The sequence below is a fragment of the Monodelphis domestica genome, chromosome 7, assembly GCF_027887165.1.
Source record: "Monodelphis domestica isolate mMonDom1 chromosome 7, mMonDom1.pri, whole genome shotgun sequence".
Lineage (NCBI taxonomy): Eukaryota > Metazoa > Chordata > Mammalia > Didelphimorphia > Didelphidae > Monodelphis > Monodelphis domestica.
In genome coordinates, this window is record NC_077233.1 from 190629195 (window position 1) to 190652890 (window position 23696).

Here is a 23696-nt window from a genome sequence, read left to right on the forward strand (position 1 = left end):
ACTGCCTTGGGACCTTAATGGAGTGTCTAATGGCCCTGATAAGTGTGGATGGGATCATATTTTTTTCAGGCTTAAATGAATATTTAAAAACATGACTGCCACTTAAAGTAAAGTTTTTAGGAGGGTCACAAAATAAAATTATTCTGAAAATTAAAATAATCGTTAGCAGCTTTAGGGTACAATGTAATAAAAAGAAATGTTGAGGTCCAAAATGATACTTTCTTCCTAACACATGTCTTCATTTTCTAACACAGAAATTATTCTATCTTTTCTTTTTAAGTAATTAATCCATGTAGGACCATAAAATGTTAGACTTGAAAAGGACATTGAAAATGATCTAATCTCTAAGATTACTTTACAGTAATCTTTACTCCAGAGATCAGGAAACTGAGGTTAAGAGAGGAAAAGTTCCTTGGCTAAACTTATGTAACAAGTTACTGCCAGAACCAAGACCACCACTAAAATCTTCTGGCACCTAAACCTGTGTTCTTTCTTCTACATCATATCAAGAGGATTATTGTTTGTAAGAAAAGAAAAATTTGAGAATGATCTTTAAAACAATGTTTTAAAATGATCTCTAAAGGAAATAAAAATAGCAATAGAACATAGATCAGTAAATTTGGAAATTTTTCATTGAAAATAATGAATAATATTAAAAATCCATTGTATGAATAGTCTAGGATAATGAAATCCCAGAGTAAGAGTTGGAAGAGACCCTAGATGGTATCTAGTCCAACCACCTCAACTGAGATCCAAAAAGTTGAAGAGATTTATCCACAGATTAGTGGCAAAGACACAATTTGTTCTCAAGTTCTGTGTCTCCAAGTGTAGTTTTCATTCTGCAGAATAAAATGCTATGTTTAGTTTAATAGATTCTTGTATACCTTCATTTCTTTGTGATGGTGTTTATACTTGGATTTCATCACTTATTTTTTTCTAATGTTCCATGATCCTTAATTCTCTCTCTCTCTCTCTCTCTCTCTCTCTCTCTCTCTCTCTCTCTCTCTCTCTCTCTCTCTCTCTGTGTGTGTGTGTGTGTGTGTGTGTATGAGATATTTGTTCAGTCCCTTCAGTCATGTCAGACTTTGTGACCCCATTTGGAGTTTTCTTGGCAAAGATACTAGAGTGGATTGTCATTTTTTCCCCCAACACACTTTTTCATTTTCTAACACAGAAATTATTCTATCTTTACTTTTCATGGAATTAACGCATTCATCCATGTAGGACCATAAAATGTTAGATTTGAAAAGGACATTTGAGATGATCTAATCTCTAGTGGGACCTTTTCCAGGTCATTTTACATATGAAAATTTGAAGCAAACAGGGTTAAGTGACTTGCCCAGAGGCATACAGGAAGTAAATATTTAAAGTCAGATTTGAACTCAGGAAGATTAATTTTTCTAACTTCAGACCTAGCACTTTATCCACTGCTCTACCCATCTGCCTAGAGTAGGACTTTATCTACCATTCCTACAATGCTTTGCTGTTCCTTCACTTTGACCTCTTATTTCCCTAGCTTTTTTCATGATGGCTCAAAAGCCACCTCATGCAGAAGGATTTCCCCGCTGACCACTTATCCCTCAGCTACTAAGATCTTCATCCTCTCCTATTATGGAATAACTATTTCATATGTGTTTGGGAGGTGGTGTGGTAGATAAAATACCAGGCCTAGTCAGGAATACTAGATGTTAAATTAAATAGGCAAATACTTTTTATCAAGGAATTTAATAATTTGGTAAAAACTGACATGCAAAATTTGAATTCAATATGATTCCTTTTTATGTTCCACAATACACTCACAAAATCTACCAGAAACATTTTAAAATGGAAATGTTCATATCTTTGAAAAATAAAAATATTTATTAGTTTCTAAAACTTTACCTTGCTTGGAAGACTCTTCCAAATGCCCCTTCTCCAATATCTCTCACATATTCAATATTATTTCTTGGATACTCCAGGCTGAGAAGTTTGGGGTTCAGAAGAAGTGGCATGCGCTGGTACATAGGGTTGGGGTGAAGTCTATCCAGCAAGAGTTCAGAAGGGAGAGTTGTAAGTGTGGGCGTTGCAGATTCCCTAGAGAGAAGAACAATAAATAAATCTCAGGATTGGTTAAAGCAGGAACTTCTTTTGCTCTTTCTACCTAGAAATACTACCTTCAAAAGACTTCTAGTTTACTGGTCAAAAATGTTGGAAGAACACCCAAGGAGTCTTTTTGGAAAGTCAAATTTAGATCTAAGTTCAACCCACTAAATACTTAAGTGCCTATGTGCCTAGAACTGTCCTAGGTACTAAGAATGTAAAGACTAAAGAAAAAATATTCCTTTTTCTCAAGAAGCTTTTGTTTTATTGGATGTAATCCCAATTTAAAATTAGATGGACTCCAAAGAAATGCAGTAGCCTTTTCAAATAGAGATTGTTTCATTCTTTGAACTTTTATCCAAAATACCGTGAATGATTGGTAGAGACAGATATTTAATAAATGCCTGGTGTCTTGTATTTAGATCATCAGTCACATTCCACAATGACTACCAATAATATCATTATAGTTGTTATGTGATTATCTAGGACATTTGGAACTATCTCCATACCAAGCAAAAAAATTCCTAAATCTTTCTTAATTTTCTCAAATAACTATTTTGATGAAAAATTTTAAAAGATGGGCTCTTGTCCTAAAAGGCATGAAATTTTTTTTGAAGTTTAATTGTTGTTTTTTAAAAAAGTCATTTTCTGATACTACCTCATCTTTAATTGCATCCCATCTTCTAACAAGGAGAAATAGTTTAAGAAAAACTTATCAATAAAATGATGTTTGACAGCATGTGGAATATTCATTCCCTACAGTCCCCTACCTGTCTAAGGAGTGGATGGAATCATATACTTCATTTGCTCTGTAGGACCAAGATGGGTAAATTATTTTTTGATAATTATTTGCAAAACAGGATGGCTAATGAGAGGCAGAATGAAGAAAATAACTGTAGAGATGTCTTATTCTTGATTCTGCTGTCCAAAGCAGGACTTCGTCCCTTCACTCCTTACTTGAGGAGGTGGACTTAAGAAAACCTTAAACTTACCTCTTCTTATTTTTCCACTGTCTTCGCCTTTGGCGGCAACAAAGGAGAGCAGTCATGGTGAGAAAGCCAATCACTGCAAAGCTAGAGATGATGGCGATGATGACAGTCATTGAATAGGTAGGTGAAAATGTAGATGAGGAAGAAGACCAATCTGGAATGTCTGCACTTGGCTTGACTGTTACCAGTGGGGTGACTATAAGAAATTTTTTAAAAATGGGTTTTAGTTCAATAGCCAACCTGAAAGTAGAATCTGAACAGAAAGTAAATTAGGAATGAAATGATACATTCTAAGTTGAATGTAAAAGGGGTGGAACCTTCTTATTTATGCAGCTAAGTCATTCAGTCCATTAAAGTAAACACCAACACCAACTCCTAAAGTTTAGAAAATAATTTGCAAACACTTCATCTTCTCCTCACAACAACCTAGGAAGGAAAGTGCTATTACTGTCTCCATTTTGCAGATGGGAAAACTGAAGCAACCTGAAGTAAGTGACTTGTCTAAGATCACACAGTTAAGTATTTGGGTTGGATTTGAATTCAGGTTCTTTAGCACTCTATCCACAGTGACATATAGTTTTCTCAAAATGATGTAAGCAGGATGTTTGTAACTGAAGAGACCTGAAATCTCATTTAGTTACCCCTTTTATTTTATTCTTCAGTTAATCATTATACCTATATTATGTGCCTACTAAGTTCCTGACATTGCTGTGTTGGGGATACAAAAATAAGGCAAATGATAGTCCCTGCCCTTGAGGAGTTTACAATCTAATTGTATGCTGCTGCTGAGGAGAATAAGAACCAGAGAGAAGTCAAGTGATTTACCTGAGGTCATGCAGAGCTCTTATTACAATCAAAACTAGAACCTATGCCAGGAATTATCTTTTTTTTACTATATTACTTATGACAATGTAACTTCAGCTGTGAATATTAATTGATATAGAATTTTTGTAAAAAATATTCCTTGACCAAGACATCCCAGAAGATTGCCTTCCATGGTCTGTCCCAGATCCTACAAAAGCAGAGGCTAAAAGGAAATACTTTATCAGAGATAGTTCTTGAGGGTCATTCTCTCCTCAAAAACTCATTCTATGTAACCCTTAGGAATATCAATATTAGGGTATTCTTCCTAAAAGAAGCATTTGAGCTTTTCAAAAATGGGCCAACTGATCAGAAATAATAAGAAGAATTGCTTGTATTTATATAATGCTTGACATGGGGATCTCATGCATTTAATTACAGCATTAATTAAATGCAGTTTTTTTGGGGGGGTTCAGATGTGTGATTTCATTAGTGTGGGGAATTCCCAATGTAAGAAGGCCCTCTGATATTGAAGATCAGCAAATATGCAACTGATTATTGTTGAATTGCTTGGGGCACTAGTAGGTCCCAGGATCAGGTAGCCAGGATGGAAATAGGATGGGGAAAATATCCTCAGGGCAAAAACCTCTTCAGAGCCCAATAAAAAGATCACCCATATTCCTTACTTTGACATCTGATCAGGAAGGAACAAGGCAATGGCCACCAACTCTGAGGAACTAAAATCCACAAATAACAAAAAAAAAGAAGAAAATGTTCACCCTTGATAATTTTTATGTAGAAAAAACCAAGACTAAAGAAGAGACAGCAGAAGATAACCAACAATTAAATACACCCAAATCCTTAAAAAAGTGGAAATTGGTCACAAGTTCTTGAAGACTTTAAATCTGAGATTGTCAGAAAAATGGAAGAGATGTTGCAAGAAAAGTGGGAAATAGTCCAAAAAGAAAATAACAGTTTAAAAGACAGGATCTCTCACTTGGAAATTGAAGCCCAGAAATCAAATTAAATAATAAGCAAATTGAAGACCAGAAATGACCTGCTGGAAGTCACGAAAATCAGGATAGATCAAACTGAAAAAGAAAATCAAAAGATCTTAGCTGAAAACCAGTCATTAAAAACTAGAATTGAGCAAGTAGAAGCCAATGATCTCACAAGATAGCAAGAATGAATAAAGCAAAGCTAAAAAAATGACAGATTAGAAGGCAGCACAAAATATCTCATTGAGAGGGTGGTTGATCTTGAAAATAGATCTCAGAAAGACAATTTGAGAATCATAGGCATACCTGAAAACCTGGAAAAAAAACAGAAACCTTGACACCATACTACAAGAAATTATCCAAGAAAACTGCCCTGAGGTTCTGCAACAAGAGAGCAAAATAGACATTGAAAGAGTCCATAGATCACCCACTACACTAAATCCTCAAAAGACAATCCCCAGGAATGTAATCACCAAATTCAAGAACTTCCAAGCTAGGGAGAAAATGTTACAAGAAGCCAGAAAGAAACAATCAAGGAGCACCAATCAGGATTACACAGGATCTGGCAGCCCCTATGCTAAAAGACCACAAGGCTTGGAATTCAATATTCAGAAAGGCAAGAGAATTGGGTCTACAACCAAGGATCACCTACCCATCAAAATTGAATATATGCTTCCAGGGGAAAGTATGGGCATTTAACAAAATAGAAGACTTCCAAATATTTGTAAATAAAAGACCAGAACTAAACAGAAAATTTGACATTGAAATTCAAAAACCAAGGGAAACATGAAAAGGTAAATAAGAAAAAGAGGGGTCTTATTATTTTTTTTTGTTGTTCTCTAAGGGCCTCAAATAAGACCAAATCATTTATATTCCTATATGGAAAAATATTATTTGTAATTTCAAAAATTGTATTTAATATTATAGTAGTTAGAAGAATTATCTATAGGTAGAGATCGGGGTACTAAGTGGTCTAAAATCATATATTAAAAAAAAGAAGAAAGGGGGGGATGGCACCAAGAGAAACTTGAAGGAATAAGAAAATTTGAATAATATATACTACACAAAAAGGCACACAGGAGAGGGAGGGGAAGAAAACAACCATAAGGAGAGGAAGAGAATGCTAAAAGGAAATGGTTCCAAGTTGATCACCTGCGCCTGAGTTCTTCAGCCTGAGAAGGATTTCAGAGGTTGGCAGGAGGACCTGACAAATTGTATCTACCCATTGAAACAGCTCAAGGATAAAAAACTTCATTCTGTTGACAGATGTCTAATTCACCAGACTGATTATTTTAAATACTATAACCACATTAGTTGTTAATCATAGATTTTCTCTCCATTCCTGACTGCCAATGAATATTTCTCATCAAATGATGTAACATTTGTTTAGAGTTTTGCAAACCTTAAAAGTACTGTATAAATGTCAGTTAGCATTAAAAAAAAAAGCGGCCTCAGACATCAATTAGTCCAGTCTCCTTAATTTATAGATAAGAAAACTAAATCCTAAAAAAAGTTAAATGTGTAGTCTATAGTCACACAAGCATGAAATGATGTTAGATTAAAACTCATGTCCTGGGATGCCAAAGTCTGTACTCTTCCCAATGTACCATCCTATCAATGAACAAATCAAAAATCCAAACATATTTGCTTTCAACACAACCAGTGGACAAAAGTTATAGAAAGGCAATTTTAAAATAAGTCCTTAACCTCTATATTAGTATCAGTTGTAAGACAGAAGAGCAGCAAGGTCAAGGCAAGTTAAATGACTTGCTGTCACACAGCTAGGAAATATCTGAGGCTGGATTTGAACCCAGGTTGTCCTGACTCTAGTCCTGGTACTCTACCCTCTCTGCTACCTAGCTGCCCCTGGAATATTTTACTGAATTCCAAAGAAATTTGCATAACAGTTATGGCAGGGCCACCCTAGAAAGTGGTCAGTAATAGTGTCCAACTAAAGCTGGACTTGTCAAAGATGTTGACTCATCTCCTTGGGACTTTTTCTACTATGCCATAGAAATCTCTTCATCCTAGAAGCTACCCGTGGCCTATTTTTCACATTAGAAGTATCCTCCCTACCTGTGAACTCTTCCTCTTATTGGCTTGTTCCTCTAAGAATTTCTATTTTGAGAAGGAGGTCCAGGCCAATCAGGTCTTCATGGATCTCCAGGTTGCATTCCTGACTTTCTCTAGATTGCTCAAGTACCTTCTCCTTTCTTATTTGTTAGTTCCCTTTTTGTTTGTTGTCTTCCCATATTAGAATGTCATTTCTCTGAGAAGAGAAATACTCTCTGCTAATATTTGAATTTTCAGCATTTTAGCAGACTGCCTAGAAGATAATAAGGGCTAAAAAAATGGTTGTTGACTTGATTATGGGTAGAACTTGGACTTGATAATCTCTCATGTATCTTCCAAACTAGAGATTCTATTTACTGGTATTGGAATAGAAAATAGTTAACCTCAAAATTCAGTGTAAGAAGAAACACCTCTAGGAATATTGAACAAAAGTTGGCGGTAGCCAACTTGATGGACAAAAATTCTACCAGACATTAACGGCGGGTTTCTGTTGTAGGCTACTTTCCTGGTCATCATGATCAGTGCCTGCTTTATGGCATCTGCACTAATTTCTGCCCCAATGCTACTTACCACTGGTGCAGAGAGGTATGGCACAGTATTCCCATCTAACAGCTCTGTCCTTAGTGAAGCACCAGGGCCGTTCCCTTTCTCCTCCTGGATTTCGGCAGTAGTTCTCTGCATTTGATAGCTCAGGAAACATCTGAGGTGTCCTTCTGTGTATGTGGGGGGTCTGGTGAAAAAAAAAAGAGAAAGAATAGCAAAATCAATGGTCTTTAGGCTATGTAGCTGATTATTTTTTTCCAAATAAAACCCAGAATTTAGGAGTTTTAATTTGCTATCATTCCATTGAATCAGTTGGTTCTTCCCCTGAAGAAACCTGTAAGAATTGAGATGTGTGTGTGCATGTGTGCGCACATGTGTGTGTATGTGTGTGTTGGTAATGGCAGGATTTAGTAGCAATTGACTATGAAATCTTCTAAACAGGGCATCTATATCTACAAGAGATCGGTATCTATTGGTGAGGACTCCTGAACTAGAAAAAAATTAATTCTAGAAGCATGTGGATGGAGAAAGTCAATGGAGAAGTAGAGGTGGAAAAGATACATGACAAGCCATGATCATTCTGACTGTCCCAAGTCTTTTAAAAACTCACCTGTTCACTCCATTTCTGACAAGGAATGCCTGATACTGTGACATTAATGACCCCTTGGTACAATCTGCCCTTGTCCTGATAGCAAGTTGCTAAAGCAAAGAGAAAAAAAAAATTGATATACATATATACATACACACAAATATGAGTATACCTATATTCTTTCTATTAAATATACTAAATTGTATGGCATGTATTTTATATTGCCATAGATATTACTGATCTAGGAGTAAAGTTCTAGGGATACATTGGGCAACAGCAAATAATGATGTGGTAGGACATTAAGTCAGGAAGAATACCTAGAGGGTGATCATTCTAAAGGTCTGTTCATGGCAAACATTAAATTTTTTTATTTTACACTTTTAAAAAATTTGTTTGTGGGAGAATATGTGATTTTGGGGAAGTTCTGGCCTTTGTGAACTTTAGGTAAGCTTTATTGTGGGCTGGATGCCTTCTGATTCCTTGTAGCTCTAGACTTATGATCGTAAAACAACTCAGCAAAGCTAACCAACATATTAAAAAAGAAGTCTGATATTAGATGCAATGTTCCACACTCATAGTCTATACAGTCCCACTCACTATCCCTGCAAAGAGTGAGGGCGGGTGGGGAAGGTGCCAGGGCAGATTTTTACTGGTTCACAAGATTTTTCCTGCCAAAAGCAGTAAATTCTTAAGACCTCTAAATTTCAAAAACTGACTTCTCTTGCTCTTTGCATCTTGACCTTCCTCTACTTCCTCCTTCCTTTCTACTTTTCTTTTTGTCCACAAGCTGCCAAGGAGAAGCTAGTGGTCCAAGGAAGAGAAGTCTCTGATAGGTAATATCAAGAGTTTTCTGGTATGCAGTCTGGTTTTGGGATGGGTAACACTGATTTCATCCAATCATTTCATTTTACAGGTATGGAAATTGAGGACCAAGGAGGAAAAGTGATTGATTTACTTTGTGCTAGCCAGTGGTAGTTCTAAGAGATTCTACTACTGCCAGTAATTATACTTCAGCCAATGGAAAATAAACAAAATTATTATGGTCTCCATTTTCAAATTTTCACTGTTTGTAATTAATACTAGAACAACTGTTTTTATAATCAAAGTGAACTGGTTGTATATATCAGTGATATGGTTGGACACATAAAACACATGAGTTCATAGATAACATCGTATTGAATTCATTTACCCCCACTTTCCATTCCTGCTTTTGCAGGGTACAGCAATGTGCCTTCTGGAAAAGCAGAAAGAGGGCACCCAGAGTTCAACTCCCCAAGTTCACAGATGATGAGTTTGAGGCCCAGCAAGTCTCAATATCACAAGGTAACAAATAGGAGGCTGTAATGCTCATGTTTTCTCGACTGTGCCAGAATTATGAATATGGATATATATATATATGTATATATATATATACATGAATAAGATATTTAAGATAAAGTAGCTTTATCTTTCCCCAAATAATTTCTAGAGAACTATGTAATAGGAACAAGTCACTCAAATTCTTTTTTCACTAAGAGGAATCAGTATATAGTTTCATTTTCTAATCCCTTTGGATGAATAATTTTCATAAAAGAAAGCAGAAAAATTCAGCACCTTATTTTGCTTGATGATTTCTTTTTTATGAATTTGGGTTCAGATTTGTTGGAATGATTTCTGTTTTCCTTCTTTTCTGAGTCTTAAATGACTAAAAGTGGAATGAGGATGTCTTTTTTCTGTATAGTAGAAAAAAGTTTATTGCCTGATTGCTTAAAAGTCTCAGGATTATGAGAAGAATAAATATAAAGTTTGAGAGCTAGAAGTTGAATACTTAATCTGGTGATAGGTTGACTTGCTTATGGATTGGATTTAAGTAAGGCAGAGTTGTTCCCCTTTGAAAATGAAGGACAAACAATAACTACAGCACCCTTTTCTGGTCCCCAAATATATGGGTTCGGTCCTAGGGTAGACAGACTTCTTATGGGTTGGGAGAAGGATACTAGTGATAGTTATTAAATCTTTACCCTGGCACTAAATTATGTAAAATTTAGTTACTGATTCATGTCTGGAGTCTCTTCAAAATGGAGGGAATAGAAAAATACTTAGTGTATGGTATAAATCAAGGATGAGACAAGTATTTATTTCCTACACACAGAAGACAATGCATATACTGACAATGATTTACAACAGGATTTAGTACCTCAATATATTTAGTATTGGTAGAGTATGGGTACAACCATTTGGGAAAACAACTTGAAATTATTTGTTAAAAAAAAGAATCCAAACTGGCCATATTCTTTGATTTAGAGGTCCTAATGGATATATAACATAAGGAAGTAAAAGAGAAAGAAAACCCCATTTTGTATCAAAATATGCAAAGTATCTCTTTTGAAGCCAAAAAGAATGAATAACAAAATGGATGCCCTTTGATAAGGGAATGGCAGAAAACAACAAAAAAAAACCATATGAATGGAAGGGATGTGTGTGTGTGTGTGTGTGTGTGTGTGTGTGTGTGTGTGTGATAGCTAGCTGGTGCCCAGGATAGAGTCAAGAAGACTCATCTTCCTAGGTTCAAATCTGGTCTTGAAACTTAGTAGCTGTGTGTCTCCAGGCAAGTCATTAACCCTGTTTGCCTCAGTTTCCTCATCTGTAAAATGATCTGGAGAAGGAAATGATAAACCACTCTAGTATCTTTGCTAAGAAAATTCCAAATGAGTTCATGAAAAGTCAGACACAACTGAAAAGGACTGAACAATATGACTAGGGAAAGGTATTTGACATGTTTTCATTGGCATAAGGAATTCCCAGATGAGGAAACTCTTCACCAATGAAGGTTAATACCTTCTCTGCAATTTTTAGTCAGAAAGAGTTGACTAAAATATTGAGAGATTAAGTGACAGTGAATATGAGTCAGAGATGGAACTTGAATCTAGGTTTTTCTGGCTCTGATTCTTTCTTTCTCTCTACTGCGCCAAAACTACTTGTTTCTATTTTTTTTTAAACCCTTACCTTCTGTCTTGGAGTTGGAGTCAATACTGTGTATTGACTCCAAGGCAGAAGAGTGGTAAGGGCTAGGCAATGGGGTCAAGTGACTTGCCCAGGGTCACACAGCTGGGAAGTGTCTGAGGCCAGATTGTTTCTATTTTTTTATTGAGTCATTTTCCAATTGTGTCTGATTCTTTTTAACCCAATTTGCGGTTTTCTTGGCAAATATTTTGGTTTGCCATTTCCTTTTCTAGCTCATTGTACAGATGAAGAAATTGAGGCAAATAGGGTTAAGTGACTAACTGTCCAGGGTCTCATAGCTAGTAAGTTACTGAGGCCAGATTTGAACTTGGGAGGATGAGTCTTCCTACTTTCAGGCCTAGCACTGTATCACTGTGCCACTTAGGTTCCCTTTTCTGTTCTTTTAGTGAGTGCCAAGTAGTTTTGGTGAGAATCATATTATAACATAATTTAAATTCTGGTTAACTCTATGCTCCTGCCACTCAACCCCACCCTACAATTTTTTCCCCTGGATTTTTTGTTTTCTTAAATGAATTCTGTAGAGTACTCCATTGGCAGTTTGATAACCTTTTCTATGACTACTTGGATATGTTTGGTAGCTTCTCTGAGATAAATGTCTTCAGGTTGCTTGCTACCATATTTTTTAGTCAGCCAAAGGGAAATGGAAAGGAAAGAAAAATCTCAGATGAAATATTTTATATTATTGACATTGGGAAGTTGTTGAAAGTGTGGAAGAGGTAGGATTATGGAAGATCAGTGAGATTATTTAGACAGTAAGTGACGTGAAAGATAGATCTTCTGGTATAGATGTTGAGTTATAGGTATAATCACATTCATTATTAGTCTTTTTATTATATTTCTCTTGAGCACTACAACAGGAGGTGACTATGCACCCCATGAAATATTTCCTGTTGTCTTTGGTGTATAGCATAATGCACTTGACTAACTTTGTTTGCTCCTCCTTTTAAACAAAAATTGAGTTATCTCTCCATTGAATTACAACTTCTTTATGTTTTATGGTTTATTTTATGGAGTTAATATCAATATGGATATAGCCAAATTCCTCCAGTAATATGTTGATCATTGGTCATGCAACAAGAATCTTATATTAAGAAATAAAGAGATAAATTAATGTTCATCAGGGGTATGAAAATTGTGATTGTCCTCTTTCTGGCACTCTTCCACCATTACTGCAAAAGTAGAAGTGGTCATGTAGGGGACCATTTTGTATTTTTCTTTGTTTCATGGACACTGATGGTTAATAATTCATCACCTATTATCCAGCCTAGTGGTGATGAGCCTATTGCATTTAGCTAAGCTTGTCCTTAGACATCAGGCAGAGTCTATTGCTGGTCTCATATCTGGAGCCTTTCCAGCTCAGTAAATCAGCCAGTGCTTGTGCTCTGCTAGACAGCCTTGAAAAAGCCAAGGTCACATCTTTAATTTTTATACAGTTTATTGTTGATTTTTATTTTTATTCTCATTAGTCAATAGAGTGATTACACAGGTCTGTAACATGTGGTATCAATTGAACTTTTAAAAGAGGAAATGCCTTCAACAATGAAAGAATTAAGAAAATACCTACACTTGTAGTGAAAGACTCATTGGCACAGCTCACTATGGGAATAATTTTGTATATATACAAATACCATTTGGGGTCCATAAATAAAATTCAATGTGTCAGTGATAACATGGTTCTTTTGAGTGAGATCTGATCAGATCTTGCTGATACAGATGTTTCTTTGGAGGATGTAGATGAAAAATTCTTCATATATTCTCCTCCTGTATAACTCATGATCTCCCATAAAACCTTTATGGGGAGTTAATCCAGTGTTTGGGGGACTTTCCTAAGACTCTTGACTTTCAGGGAAATTCTGTCTTAGAGGCTGGATTCATTAATTATCCTTCACCTTTTCTATATAAGCAAGAATTGTACATTGAAAACGAGAGGGTGGGAGATGGTTGAATGACTTATGGTATATGATTGTAATGGAATATTGTTATGTTATAAGAAGTGATGAGCAGGAGAATTTTTGTATGACAAACAACTGTGAATGACTTAGCTATTCTCAGTAATACTATGGTCCAAAACCATCCCAAAAGACACATGATGAAAAATACCATCCACCTCTAGAAAAAGAACTGATGGAGTCTGAATGTAGACTGAAACATACTATATTTCACTTTCTTCATTTTTTATCTTTCATAAAATGACCAATATAGAAACATGCTTTATGTGACTGCATATATATATATATATATATATATATATATATATATATATATCTCACATTGGTTATCCTCTCAGAGAGTGGGAAGGTTAGGGAAGGATAGAATTTGGAACTCAAAATTAAAAAAAGAATGTTAATTGTTTTTACATGAAATTGGGGAGAAAAGAAAATATTATTAATGAGAGGGGCACTTTTATGGTTTGACTCAGGGCATAGATATATAAGGTACAATGCAAATTCAGAGAACCCTAGTGCTAAAAGGAAACTTTATAATTCATTTACCAAATTATTTTGAAGATCTATCTCCATTTCTATGTTCCTAGTCTAATTCATTTATTTCCTATTAACAGAAACTAAGACTAGGAGAAATTGTGACCTTGTAGGGCCACAGAAGTAGTTGGCAAAAGCTGGGACTAGAACTTGGCTCTCTAGACCTCAAGTCCAATTTATGATTTTTTTCCTCCTCCTCCTCCTCCTCCTCCTCCTCCTCCTCCTCCTCCTCCTCCTCCTCCTCCTCCTCCCCTCCTCCTCCTCCTCCTTCTCCCATGATTTCATCATTGTAGGGGACTCCCAGTGACAAACTCCTTTTATTAATGATGCAGATCAGGAAATTATACTCTTTAGGTACTTCAGGCTTTTAGACTTGTCCAGAGTTACCCTTCCATTAAGTGGCAGAGATAGAACATGAACTGAGATCTTCCAGACTCCATGGATAGCTCTCTATCCACTCTACCATATGGTCTTCTTAACAATATTGAGGCAGTTATGGGGTAGTAAATAAAAAGTTGGTTTGAAACTCAACACAATCTTTATTCAAGTCTTGTCTCTGACACATACTTATTACTTTACCCACTTAATGTATAAGGCTCTAGGTGCTCAGTGTCAGAAACATGCAACCCACAATACTCACCAGTGCCCTTTAATGGTCTCCATTTTTATTGAGTTTGATACCACTACTCTAGGCTGTAGTCTTAAGCGAAAGGTTGCAGAGAAGGTGTCAGCTTGCATTAGTAGAGTTTCTTTACTTGGGAAATAGAATCAGAGATCCAGTCCTGAGAGGGGCTATATTAATCATAGTGTATATTTCAGCTTAATCCACTTGTACCAGGCCACAAATTCTATGCTATATATAAATGGCCAAAATTCTCTGGAGCTCCATATTTTTTCTCTGATTAAGGTGAAGAAATAGATGCAAAGATACATGCAGCTAACCAGTAAAATACACACAAGGATTACAGAACACATACAAAAACTACTTACTTGTTGTGTTATCTTTTTTAGAATCTGAGGGGGGAGAAGAGTAAATATCAAAAAAATGAAGATAGATATTCCAAATATTTCTGTGAAAGCTCATTATGAAATAAAATCATCTTTCAGCTTTACAGTATGTAGTGAGAAAACATTCTTTTCCCACTCTTGTGAAAGACCTATTTCCCCGAAATCACCGCAGATGTTTGGGATAATCACATGACCACTTATGAGGCTTGTTATAGCAACATGGAGCCCATCAGCTTTGTTTGGTATAGTCAGCAGTTTGAAGCACATGGTGATGGGGATTTTGTGCTTAAATGCCTGCTTCAAGTTACTCTGGAGAATTTTTTTTAAAGGGGATCTTTGTCTTTTCCTTTTCTGAATAGGTCAACCGAGGGTAAGTCTTAGCTCTTTCTTTCAGCATCCCAAAGAAAGCTACTCAGATCTTATAAAGATCCATTCTGAGGTAATTAGAAAGCCTTAAATGGATTTAGAATGAATTAATTCATTTTTACAGTGGATTTTGAAACTAGGTAGCCTAATTTTCCTTTAATCTTGAAAAAAAGAAAGTGTTAATTCATGAGAGCAACCTGCCCCTAGAAATACCCATCTCTTAGTCTCTTACAAATACTAGATAAAGCAGGAATTCTTAATATTTCAGGGAGTTGTGGACCCCTTTAGCATTTGGTGAAGCCTATGGATCCCTTTTCAGAATAATGCTTGTATGTATGAAAGAAAATACATAAAAAACATACAAGAAAATAGTTCTATTGACTGTCCTCAAAATACTTTTTTTTTTTAAGTTCACAGACCACAGGTTAAAGACTATTGGGATAGAGGATTCTGCATTACCTAAATGTGGCACTTTTGTACAAGCCATGGGCTCCCTGTGCATGCTGGGAAGCTTGGTACACTCAGGCAAGGTGAACAGATGCAATCCAGATTTATACAGGCCTTTGTGGGCTTTTTCTTCTAGTGCCAACCATTCTTTTGCGCAGAAAAGGTCCTTTACAGCCAGGCAGTGCTCTCTAAAATATTTTATGGAGAACAATGAGAGGGACTGTTAAAGAGTAACATGTTAGCACAGCACTGAAGGTACAATTTATATACTATGTTTTCAAAACAACACATGGGGTTTTGAATTTATTCTTTTATTCTAAATTATATGAAGCTTCATTGGGAACATACAGTCTTTTATCTTGGGTATTCTAGTGATATAGTTTTGTTTTTTCAACACAAGTAATTCTGTAATACAGAATTACACACAAGAAATACTTATAAATATGATATAAAACAGTCTGCATATTTGTATGGAAGCCTTAAGGTAATTCCTATTAGAAGAAAAATGAAAAATAATTAGCCACAATAAATACATTCTTTTGGAATTAGGATCACAACTTAGAGATAGAAGGACTCTGAAGTAGCTATCTTAGATTTAAAGAGGGTAAATCATGACTAATGTCACAGTTCTAGGGGGTGGCAGAGGCAGGATTTGAACCCAGTTCTAGTGTTTGTCCACTTGAACCACCCTATCTCAATATTGCCAGACTTTAATCTAGGAGAAGAGTTCTTGATTTTTGCTGGCTACATTTTGGATGGTTCCTCTAGGATTTTGACCAAAATACAAAGCTTAGACATCTCATAAGATAGCACAGTATACAATGTCAAGAGCTCTGGAATCGGAGAATCAGGGTTCAAATTCCACCCCCAACCCTCTTCTGTGACTTTAAACAAGTTCCTCATGACCTCTGGACCTCAGTGATTTTATCTGTAAAACATTAGAATTGGACTATGGATGGCCCCTGAAGATCCTTACAGCTCTGATCCTAACTCTAGGTTTTCTGGCTAATTCTCTTTTCTCTACATCATAGGCTTCTTTGTGATTCCATTTGGCACTCAGAATGAAATATTTGTAATGGTGAAAAACTACCCACTATCTAAATGTCCAAGTGGAGGGCTGGTTGTCCAAAATGAAATTTAGTGTCCCAAAAGTTTTAGTGTATTTTTTAAATGTGTGAAACAAAAATGTGCCAAAATCCTTGGGTCCTGAAATGATTAAAATAAGAAAAACTCTTTGCATTATTAACTTTAATAAAGTAAGAAAAACCAGAGTTTCCCTGGACTGAAATTAACTAACTCCCTAAACCTTGAATCTGATTAGATTCAAAGTTTCCTCCTAGGTGCAGGATTGGTCTAATACGTGAAGTTATTGGCTATTAATTTATATAAACCTTATATAAACCAATCCCTGAGAGAGAGAGAGAGAGAGAGAGAGAGAGAGAGAGAGAGAGAGAGAGAGAGAGAGAGAGAGAGAGAGTGTGTGTGTGTGTGTGTGTGTGTGTGTGTGTGTGTGTGTGTGTGTGTGTGTGTGTGTGTGTGTGTGTGTGTGTGTCCCTCGCTAGCATGGGATTGGTCCATTTCAAGACCAATCCCAGGCCAGGAAATAGGGGGCTTGGTCCCTCCCCCAGTACAGGATTGGTCCATTCAAGATTAATCACATGCCAGGAAGGAAGGGGTGGGGCCCCTGGGGCAGGCTGGGGGAATGCAGTTCATTTTAGTTCAAAGCACATTTTAAAAGCCATAGTATCTTGTCTGATAGAATGCGTATGGTTCCAATAAGATTGACAAATGTGAGGGAGATGAATGAGTCATTGCCCCAAATTCAGAAAGTAATAGCAGAAGACTAGTATGTACATAAATGATGTTATCTTAATTTTTGCTGTTTGGGTTTAGATCAGTGATCCACCAAGGTAGATCATCGAATCTATAAATTACAGCCCTAGAAAACAGCCAGTGGCATTGAGAGATTAAATGATTGAAAATTAAATGATCTACCTAGGGTCATATACCTACTATGTGTCAAAGGCATGTTTTGAACTCAGGTTTCCCTGACTGTATCCACTAAGCCATGGTGCTTTGCATGGTTTAAAAACAAACAAACAAAAACTTACTTTGTCTTAGAATTAATGCTAGGTATCGTATAATTAGAATTTGCTCCCCAGGACTCTAAAGCCCAGCTTCCCAAGATCCTTCTCCCCTTACATGCTAACATAGGGAGGATATAAGCTTTGTGTAGCCCCACCCTCTTGCTCTCTTTGCCCAGGAAATGCATTTTGTGGAGGTTGGGGGAGAGCCAGGCAGGAGAAGTTTACTTATGTGATCATATTTAAGTTTTGTACTTTGTTCTTTTTTTTCCTTCTACTTCAAGTGATTATTAATAAATCTCATAAAATATAATACTTGAAGTTATTGGCTATTGATTTAAATCTTACAGTATAATTTCCAAGGCAAAAGAATTATAAGAGCTAGACAATTGGAATTAAGTGACTTGCCCAGGGTCACACAGCTAGGAAGGGTCTACGGCCAGATTTGAATCCAGGGCCTCCTATCTCTGGGCTTAGCTCTCTATCCACTGAGCCACTTGACTGCTCCTGAATGTCTTTTTAAAAGAAAAAAAATAAAGAATCTATAAACATGCAGTGAGTAGACAGATGTAAAGGAAATGGAAGGGGAACACAGAGAAAGTAACTGATATCATTTATTGAATAATTGTTTATGGATGTTCCATTGAAAATGTCAATAGTTTTAAAGAATGCCTGATTGGCTTTGTTTCAAGTTAAGTTCATATAAATGATTGTTTTTAAAACCTCTTTATAGCTTAACGAGTTATTTGTGTCAAACAGGTGTCAGTATTGTTGAGTGCTATGGCTTGTAATTTGATCCAAGGATAGCAGAATTGGTTAAAGGCCTTGGAGTCACTTTATAAGTGTGATAACTATCCCAGCATCCAAAGCAACAGTGATTATGGATTATAATAGAGTGCTGATGACAAGGTTGGGGAGTAGCTGTCTTCACCTTCCTTTGCTGGTTACACCTTCTATTTATTATGTGCAGGGAATTCTCTGGTTAGGGATGATTATAAGGTGTTAGACCTCAGAAGAGCTGGTTGGATGAAGTCATTAAATAAACTCTATTTGGGGAAATGTATAATGTCTGGCAAATGTGGGCAATTAACAGATAGGTTATGCTTCTTGCCGCTCTGACCACAAAGAAAACATTAAAGTGGGGCTGGGGATTTGAAGAGAAGGATGTGCCAGATTGAATGCTATCATTTGCAGACTTGAGCAAAGAATATATATTGCCTAGTTAGAATAGTAGATTTTAAATCACAATGAAATTAGGAGTTATTTCGTAAGTGATGAAGTAAGCTAAGAGGTAACACACGCAGTGATTGTTAGAGTGAGGATTCAAATCCAGGTCCCCTGGCTTCACATTCAGTGCTTTAACCACTGCCCCAAAGTGGACTTAGAAAGAGGGCTGTATAATTTTCTTGATGTTACTTCTAATTCTAAAATGAGAACAATGACACAGGAATATTGGGTAATTATATTCAAAAAAGGGAAAAATCTCAATAAAAATGCTGAGCCTTCCTTCTTTCCTTCCTCCCTCCCTCCCTCCCTTCCTTCCTTCCTCCCTTCCTTCCTTCCTCCCTCCCTCCCTTCCTCCCTTCCTTCCTTCCTTCCTTCCTTTCTTCCTCCCTCCCTTCCTCCCTCCCTCCCTTCCTTCCTCCCTCCCTTCCTCCCTTCCTTCCTTCCTTCCTTCCTTCCTTCCTTCCTTCCTTCCTTCCTTCCTTCCTTCCTTCCTTCCTCTGACATAATATATTATATAAAATCATTTAACCTCACAGTACCTCCCCCCAAGTAATTCTCTAAGAAGGTGCAGAAGAGTGGCTGATAGTCTCCTACAGGGAAAGGATATTCCACACTGGGAGATCATTACATAGATGAAATCATAGGTCTAGACTCTTCTCCCCACCTCTGTCAAATAAAGTAACATCAACATAATATTATTGTTCTGATTTAACAGTGTAGTAAGTTCTTTTATTCCTTTCCTTCTACTGCCAATCAGCACCAGCTATGGTTAAAATAGAAGGCTTTATTACTTGGGGTCACATTTATGGGGTCAAATATACTTTGTTCCAAACACAAAAAGCCAAGCATTGTTTCATTCTTGCTCATAATCTCTTCTACTGTTATGAAATGTCACCTCTCATTTATTTCTTCTAGTAAATATGTATATGCACATACCAAGGATTTGGGTATCTCTTACCTGCATAAAGGTTTAGGAGTTGGCATAAATCTAGCAGGGTTGCACCCCTGGAAGATGTGGTTACAGAGCAGGGACTCCATAGCTGGCTGGCAGAGTGGACTCAGTGCCTTCAAGTCACTCCAGATGGTTTGAACAAGAAGCTCTTGAGCATCCCCTGAGTCCTGATAGGAGGAGTTGTAGAAAACAAGGGCATCCTTTGCCAAGACAGCACCACAAACCTCCCCTCTGTAGGTACTGCAGTAGCCTGGATCTTCTTGGGGCAGTTTACTGAAAAAAAAAGTAATGAATAAAGTTCCCAAGCACATGCTACTTCTAGGCATTCAGACTATTTTGTTCCAAATATATATCCTAGAAATAGGAGAAAAATTGGAGAGCAAAAAACCAGCAGTGCCATAATCTACTTATTGTGTTTATCCCAAGCTTCCATTTTAAACACAAGATTGGACTTTCTTTCAAGTAAGTATTTGTTACATGACAATATTCTCTTCCAAGGGTGCATAAACTTGATTTTTCAATACCTGATACGTATATTTCAACATACTTGGCTTCCATAGAGATTTGACCTGGGTTCAAGTCCTGATACATCTTGGTTGTATAGTTCCAGCAAGTTACTCAAACACTCAGTTACTCTGAAGGCTATTTGTTGCCAAGGTGTATAGACTTGAATTAGTAAAGGAAGTTCTTTCTAGATCCAGTTCCTTTCCCTGTTGTGTACAAAATACCATGATAAGACTTGAGTGTTGGAGGGGAAAAGGAGAAAAACAAAATTTAAATGAGAGATAGTTCTTGCCATTCTGTAGTTTTCCATCTTTTTTTTGTTGTTGTTGCTTATTTGTATCCAACTCTGTGAGGTTTATTGGCAAAGATACAAGAGTGGTCTGCCATTTCCTCCATTTTTTTCTCCAACTCATTTTACAGATGAGGAACTGAGGTAAACAGGTTTAAGTGACTTGCCCAGGATCAAACAGCTATCACCTGCACCACCTAGCTTGCCTTAACATCTAGTAGGGGTTTTTTTACATGTAAAATAATTATAATGCAAAATAATATATGATAATTGAATGAGGGAAATGCCAAGTGATATGAAAAGATCTTTATTAGTTGGAGAAATTAGGGAAAACTTCTTGAAGTAGATGTGATTTTAAATTGAGCTTTAAAGAATGGGTAGAATTTTAAGAGCTGGAAATGGGGAAGAGGGGGAAGATATTCCAGAGAGCAGAAAAATTTACAGAGATGGAAAAACAGCAGAAGTCTATGGGGGACAATGAGTAGTACAGATTGGCTGCAGCATTTAGTATGTATGTGGAGAGAAGGATGAGGTAGGCTTAAAAGGAAGAGTGGTGCCAGATTGTGATAGTTCTTACATACCAGGCTAAAGAATTTTAATTTAACATAATTTAACATAACTCAGTAAGATGGTCTGTTGCTATATTTGTTGAGTTCACTAAAGATAAATAAGAAGACAGGCAGTTGACATCTTGCTGCTCTCAAGGAGTTCAAGTCACCAGGCCCAGATGAATCGTATCCTAAATTATTGAAAGAACTGGCAGATGCTATTGCTGAGCAGCTGTTGGTGATCTTTGACAGATTTTGGAAAAAAGGCAGAAGAGCCACAGAACTGGACGAGAGAAAAATGTTCTCCCCTCCTTTTTTTAAAGGAAGAGAAACCTGCAAATAACCAACAAATGAACTTACTTCTATAGCTGGCAGGATTTCTAGGAAACATTATAAAGGGAATCATAGTAGGCATTTAGAAAAGAAGCAGTAAATATTGAGTCAGCCTGGTTTACTCAAGGAATAATGATGCCAGAGTAACCTCATTTCCTTTTTGGTTAGGTTTACTAGATTATTAGATAAGAGGAATGCTGAAAGTATAAAGCAGTTATATTTCAGCAAAACCTTTAATAGTGTTATATTTTGTTATAATAATGTTATATGTATATATAGTGTTATATAATAATGTTATATTTTGGGTAAGGTGAAGAGCAATAGACTAAATTATATTATAGTTTGGTAAATTTGGTACTATTGAATGACCAGAGCCAAAGAATACTCATTAATGGATTGAAGTGTAATTAGAGAGCTATCTCTAGTCACTGACCCAGAGATCCGTCCTTGGCCCAGCTCAGTTCACCATTTTTCTCCCTGACTTGAATGAAAGTATATAAATATGTATATATGCATGCCAGTCAAATTTGCAGATGTTAGGAAACTGAGAAGCTGAACTAACATATTAGACGGTAGAGCCAGGACCCAAAAAGAAACTAACGTATTTGAACGGTGGACTGAATCAAATTAGGTGAAATCCAGGGAGGGATTAAAGTAAAGTTCTGTTCTTGGGTTTAAAACCAAAAGAAGTTTGCAAGTAGAGGATGGGGAGAGTCTGACTAAGACAATAGTTCTCTAAAAACCATCTAGGGGTTTTATGGATTGTAAGTTCAACATTCAATTAAAAAACAAACACTTATTAAGTACCTACTATGTCCCAGGCACTATGGTAAGCTCTGGAGATACAAAGTGAGGCAAAAAAGTGTCTCCACCCCCCTGGAGCTTACAATCTTATGGGGGAGACAACATGCAAATGAATATATATTGTGATATCCAAGTGATATACAGGATAAATAGGACAAAATAAACAGCAGAGAGGCACTGAAATTAAGAGAGGTTGAGGGAAGCTTCTTGAAAGAAGTGAGATTTTAGCTGGGAATGAAAAGAAAGCAGGATGGTCAGTAGTTTGATTGGATTAAGGAGAACATTTTAGCTCTGAGGGACAGCTAGTGTCATGGGTCAGCATTATGACATGGATTGTCATATAGGCAAGTGACTACATTTATCAGAGAAGCAGATTTGATTTCCAGTAAGGCTAGCCTTGTTTTCTTTTAAGCTCTCTATACTGAAATGGAATGAGCTGCCTTGGGAATGAGTGGGTATCCCCTTGTTGGTGGTCCTCAGCCTGAGATTGGTCAATACCTTGATGGGATTTGGTAGAAGGAGTACTTATTCAGGTCAGATTAGGTAGCCTGCACCGTCCTCCTGCCTTCTAGATTCTGTGCCTCACTATTGGGACTATGTAGTTCTGGAGCAGGAAACTTGGTAGCACAAACTTACTAATGCTAAATATTCAGAAAGTGACATTCATATGTCACTGACTTAGGCTACTCTCCTGCCATGATGGCATATGCCCAGGAAGGGGGATAATAAAGGACAAAAGCATGAATGTCACCATCTTCATTTTAAAGTGAAGATACCGAGTCAGAGAGAAATGAGGGAATTTACCTAAGGTATCAGAGTGGGCCAGCTCTGCTTTGGAGGATCAAGTTACCCCTTGTCCACATTCCATGTGATGTGTTGTCTTTCCTTAATCATAAGGACATCTCTGGGACAACTTTCCAAAAATGACTTGGGGGTGCTTTGGCTTCTTTTGGTTCTAGTTGCTGGCTATACAAGCCCACGGCATGTGGCCAAACCACTCTCCAATTCCTCGGCTCTGTGGAACTTCTTGCAACACTGTGCTTGGTTTAGTTCCACAGGGCTTGTGAAAGGAGTCAGGAAGCAAGCCTCTTGTTACAAGGCTATAATCTCAGATGTCCTTCCTAGTTGCCTGAGCTGCCTCCCTCTCCCACTAACAGGTTTACTTGCCCTTCTTCCCTAGCCTTCTATCTGAAGAGACCTTCAGCCTCCAGTCTCCCTGGCTGTCTAAGGGAAACTCAATAATCAATATCCGTAAAGGGTCACTTGGTGTCATTTCCCAGCACTTCTTCTTTCATCCCTATCCTTATACTCTGAGGTTAATGTTCTATTAGCTCTCAGACAGGATTTGGACAGAAAGCATTCTCATTGATTTCCACAGTTGTCATTTGCAAGTGAGAAGAAGCCAAATCCTTGCCCAATCAAAGTGTCTCTTCTCTGTGAAACTCAGTGGTCTCTGCCAGGGAGCCAGAGAGCAGCACACACAACAGCTGTCCTTGTTGCTCATTCCACCAGTTGAAGGGAGGTCACAGAGATCAGTTCACAGCATGCTTGTTATTTTGGAATGGTCAGTGGAACTAGT

The 23696-nt window shown here is 37.0% G+C and overlaps 1 protein-coding gene across 2 annotated transcripts in view; it reads right to left on the reverse strand.

Moving 5' to 3' along the window:
- The window catches only part of MUSK (muscle associated receptor tyrosine kinase), a 210533-nt gene that overhangs the window by 24222 nt on the left and 162615 nt on the right, over nt 1–23696 (reverse strand). The window contains exons 9-15 of one of the 2 annotated variants that reach the window (XM_056806214.1): nt 19646–19912; nt 15389–15564; nt 14546–14569; nt 8094–8182; nt 7511–7670; nt 3072–3264; nt 1882–2073 (exon numbers count right to left, since the gene is read on the reverse strand). In XM_056806214.1, the coding sequence (XP_056662192.1) occupies nt 1882–2073; nt 3072–3264; nt 7511–7670; nt 8094–8182; nt 14546–14569; nt 15389–15564; nt 19646–19912 (1101 nt within the window). Of the gene's footprint in view, nt 1–1881; nt 2074–3071; nt 3265–7510; nt 7671–8093; nt 8183–14545; nt 14570–15388; nt 15565–19645; nt 19913–23696 lie in introns of those variants that run through there. The other variant, XM_056806213.1, reaches the window with a different exon arrangement.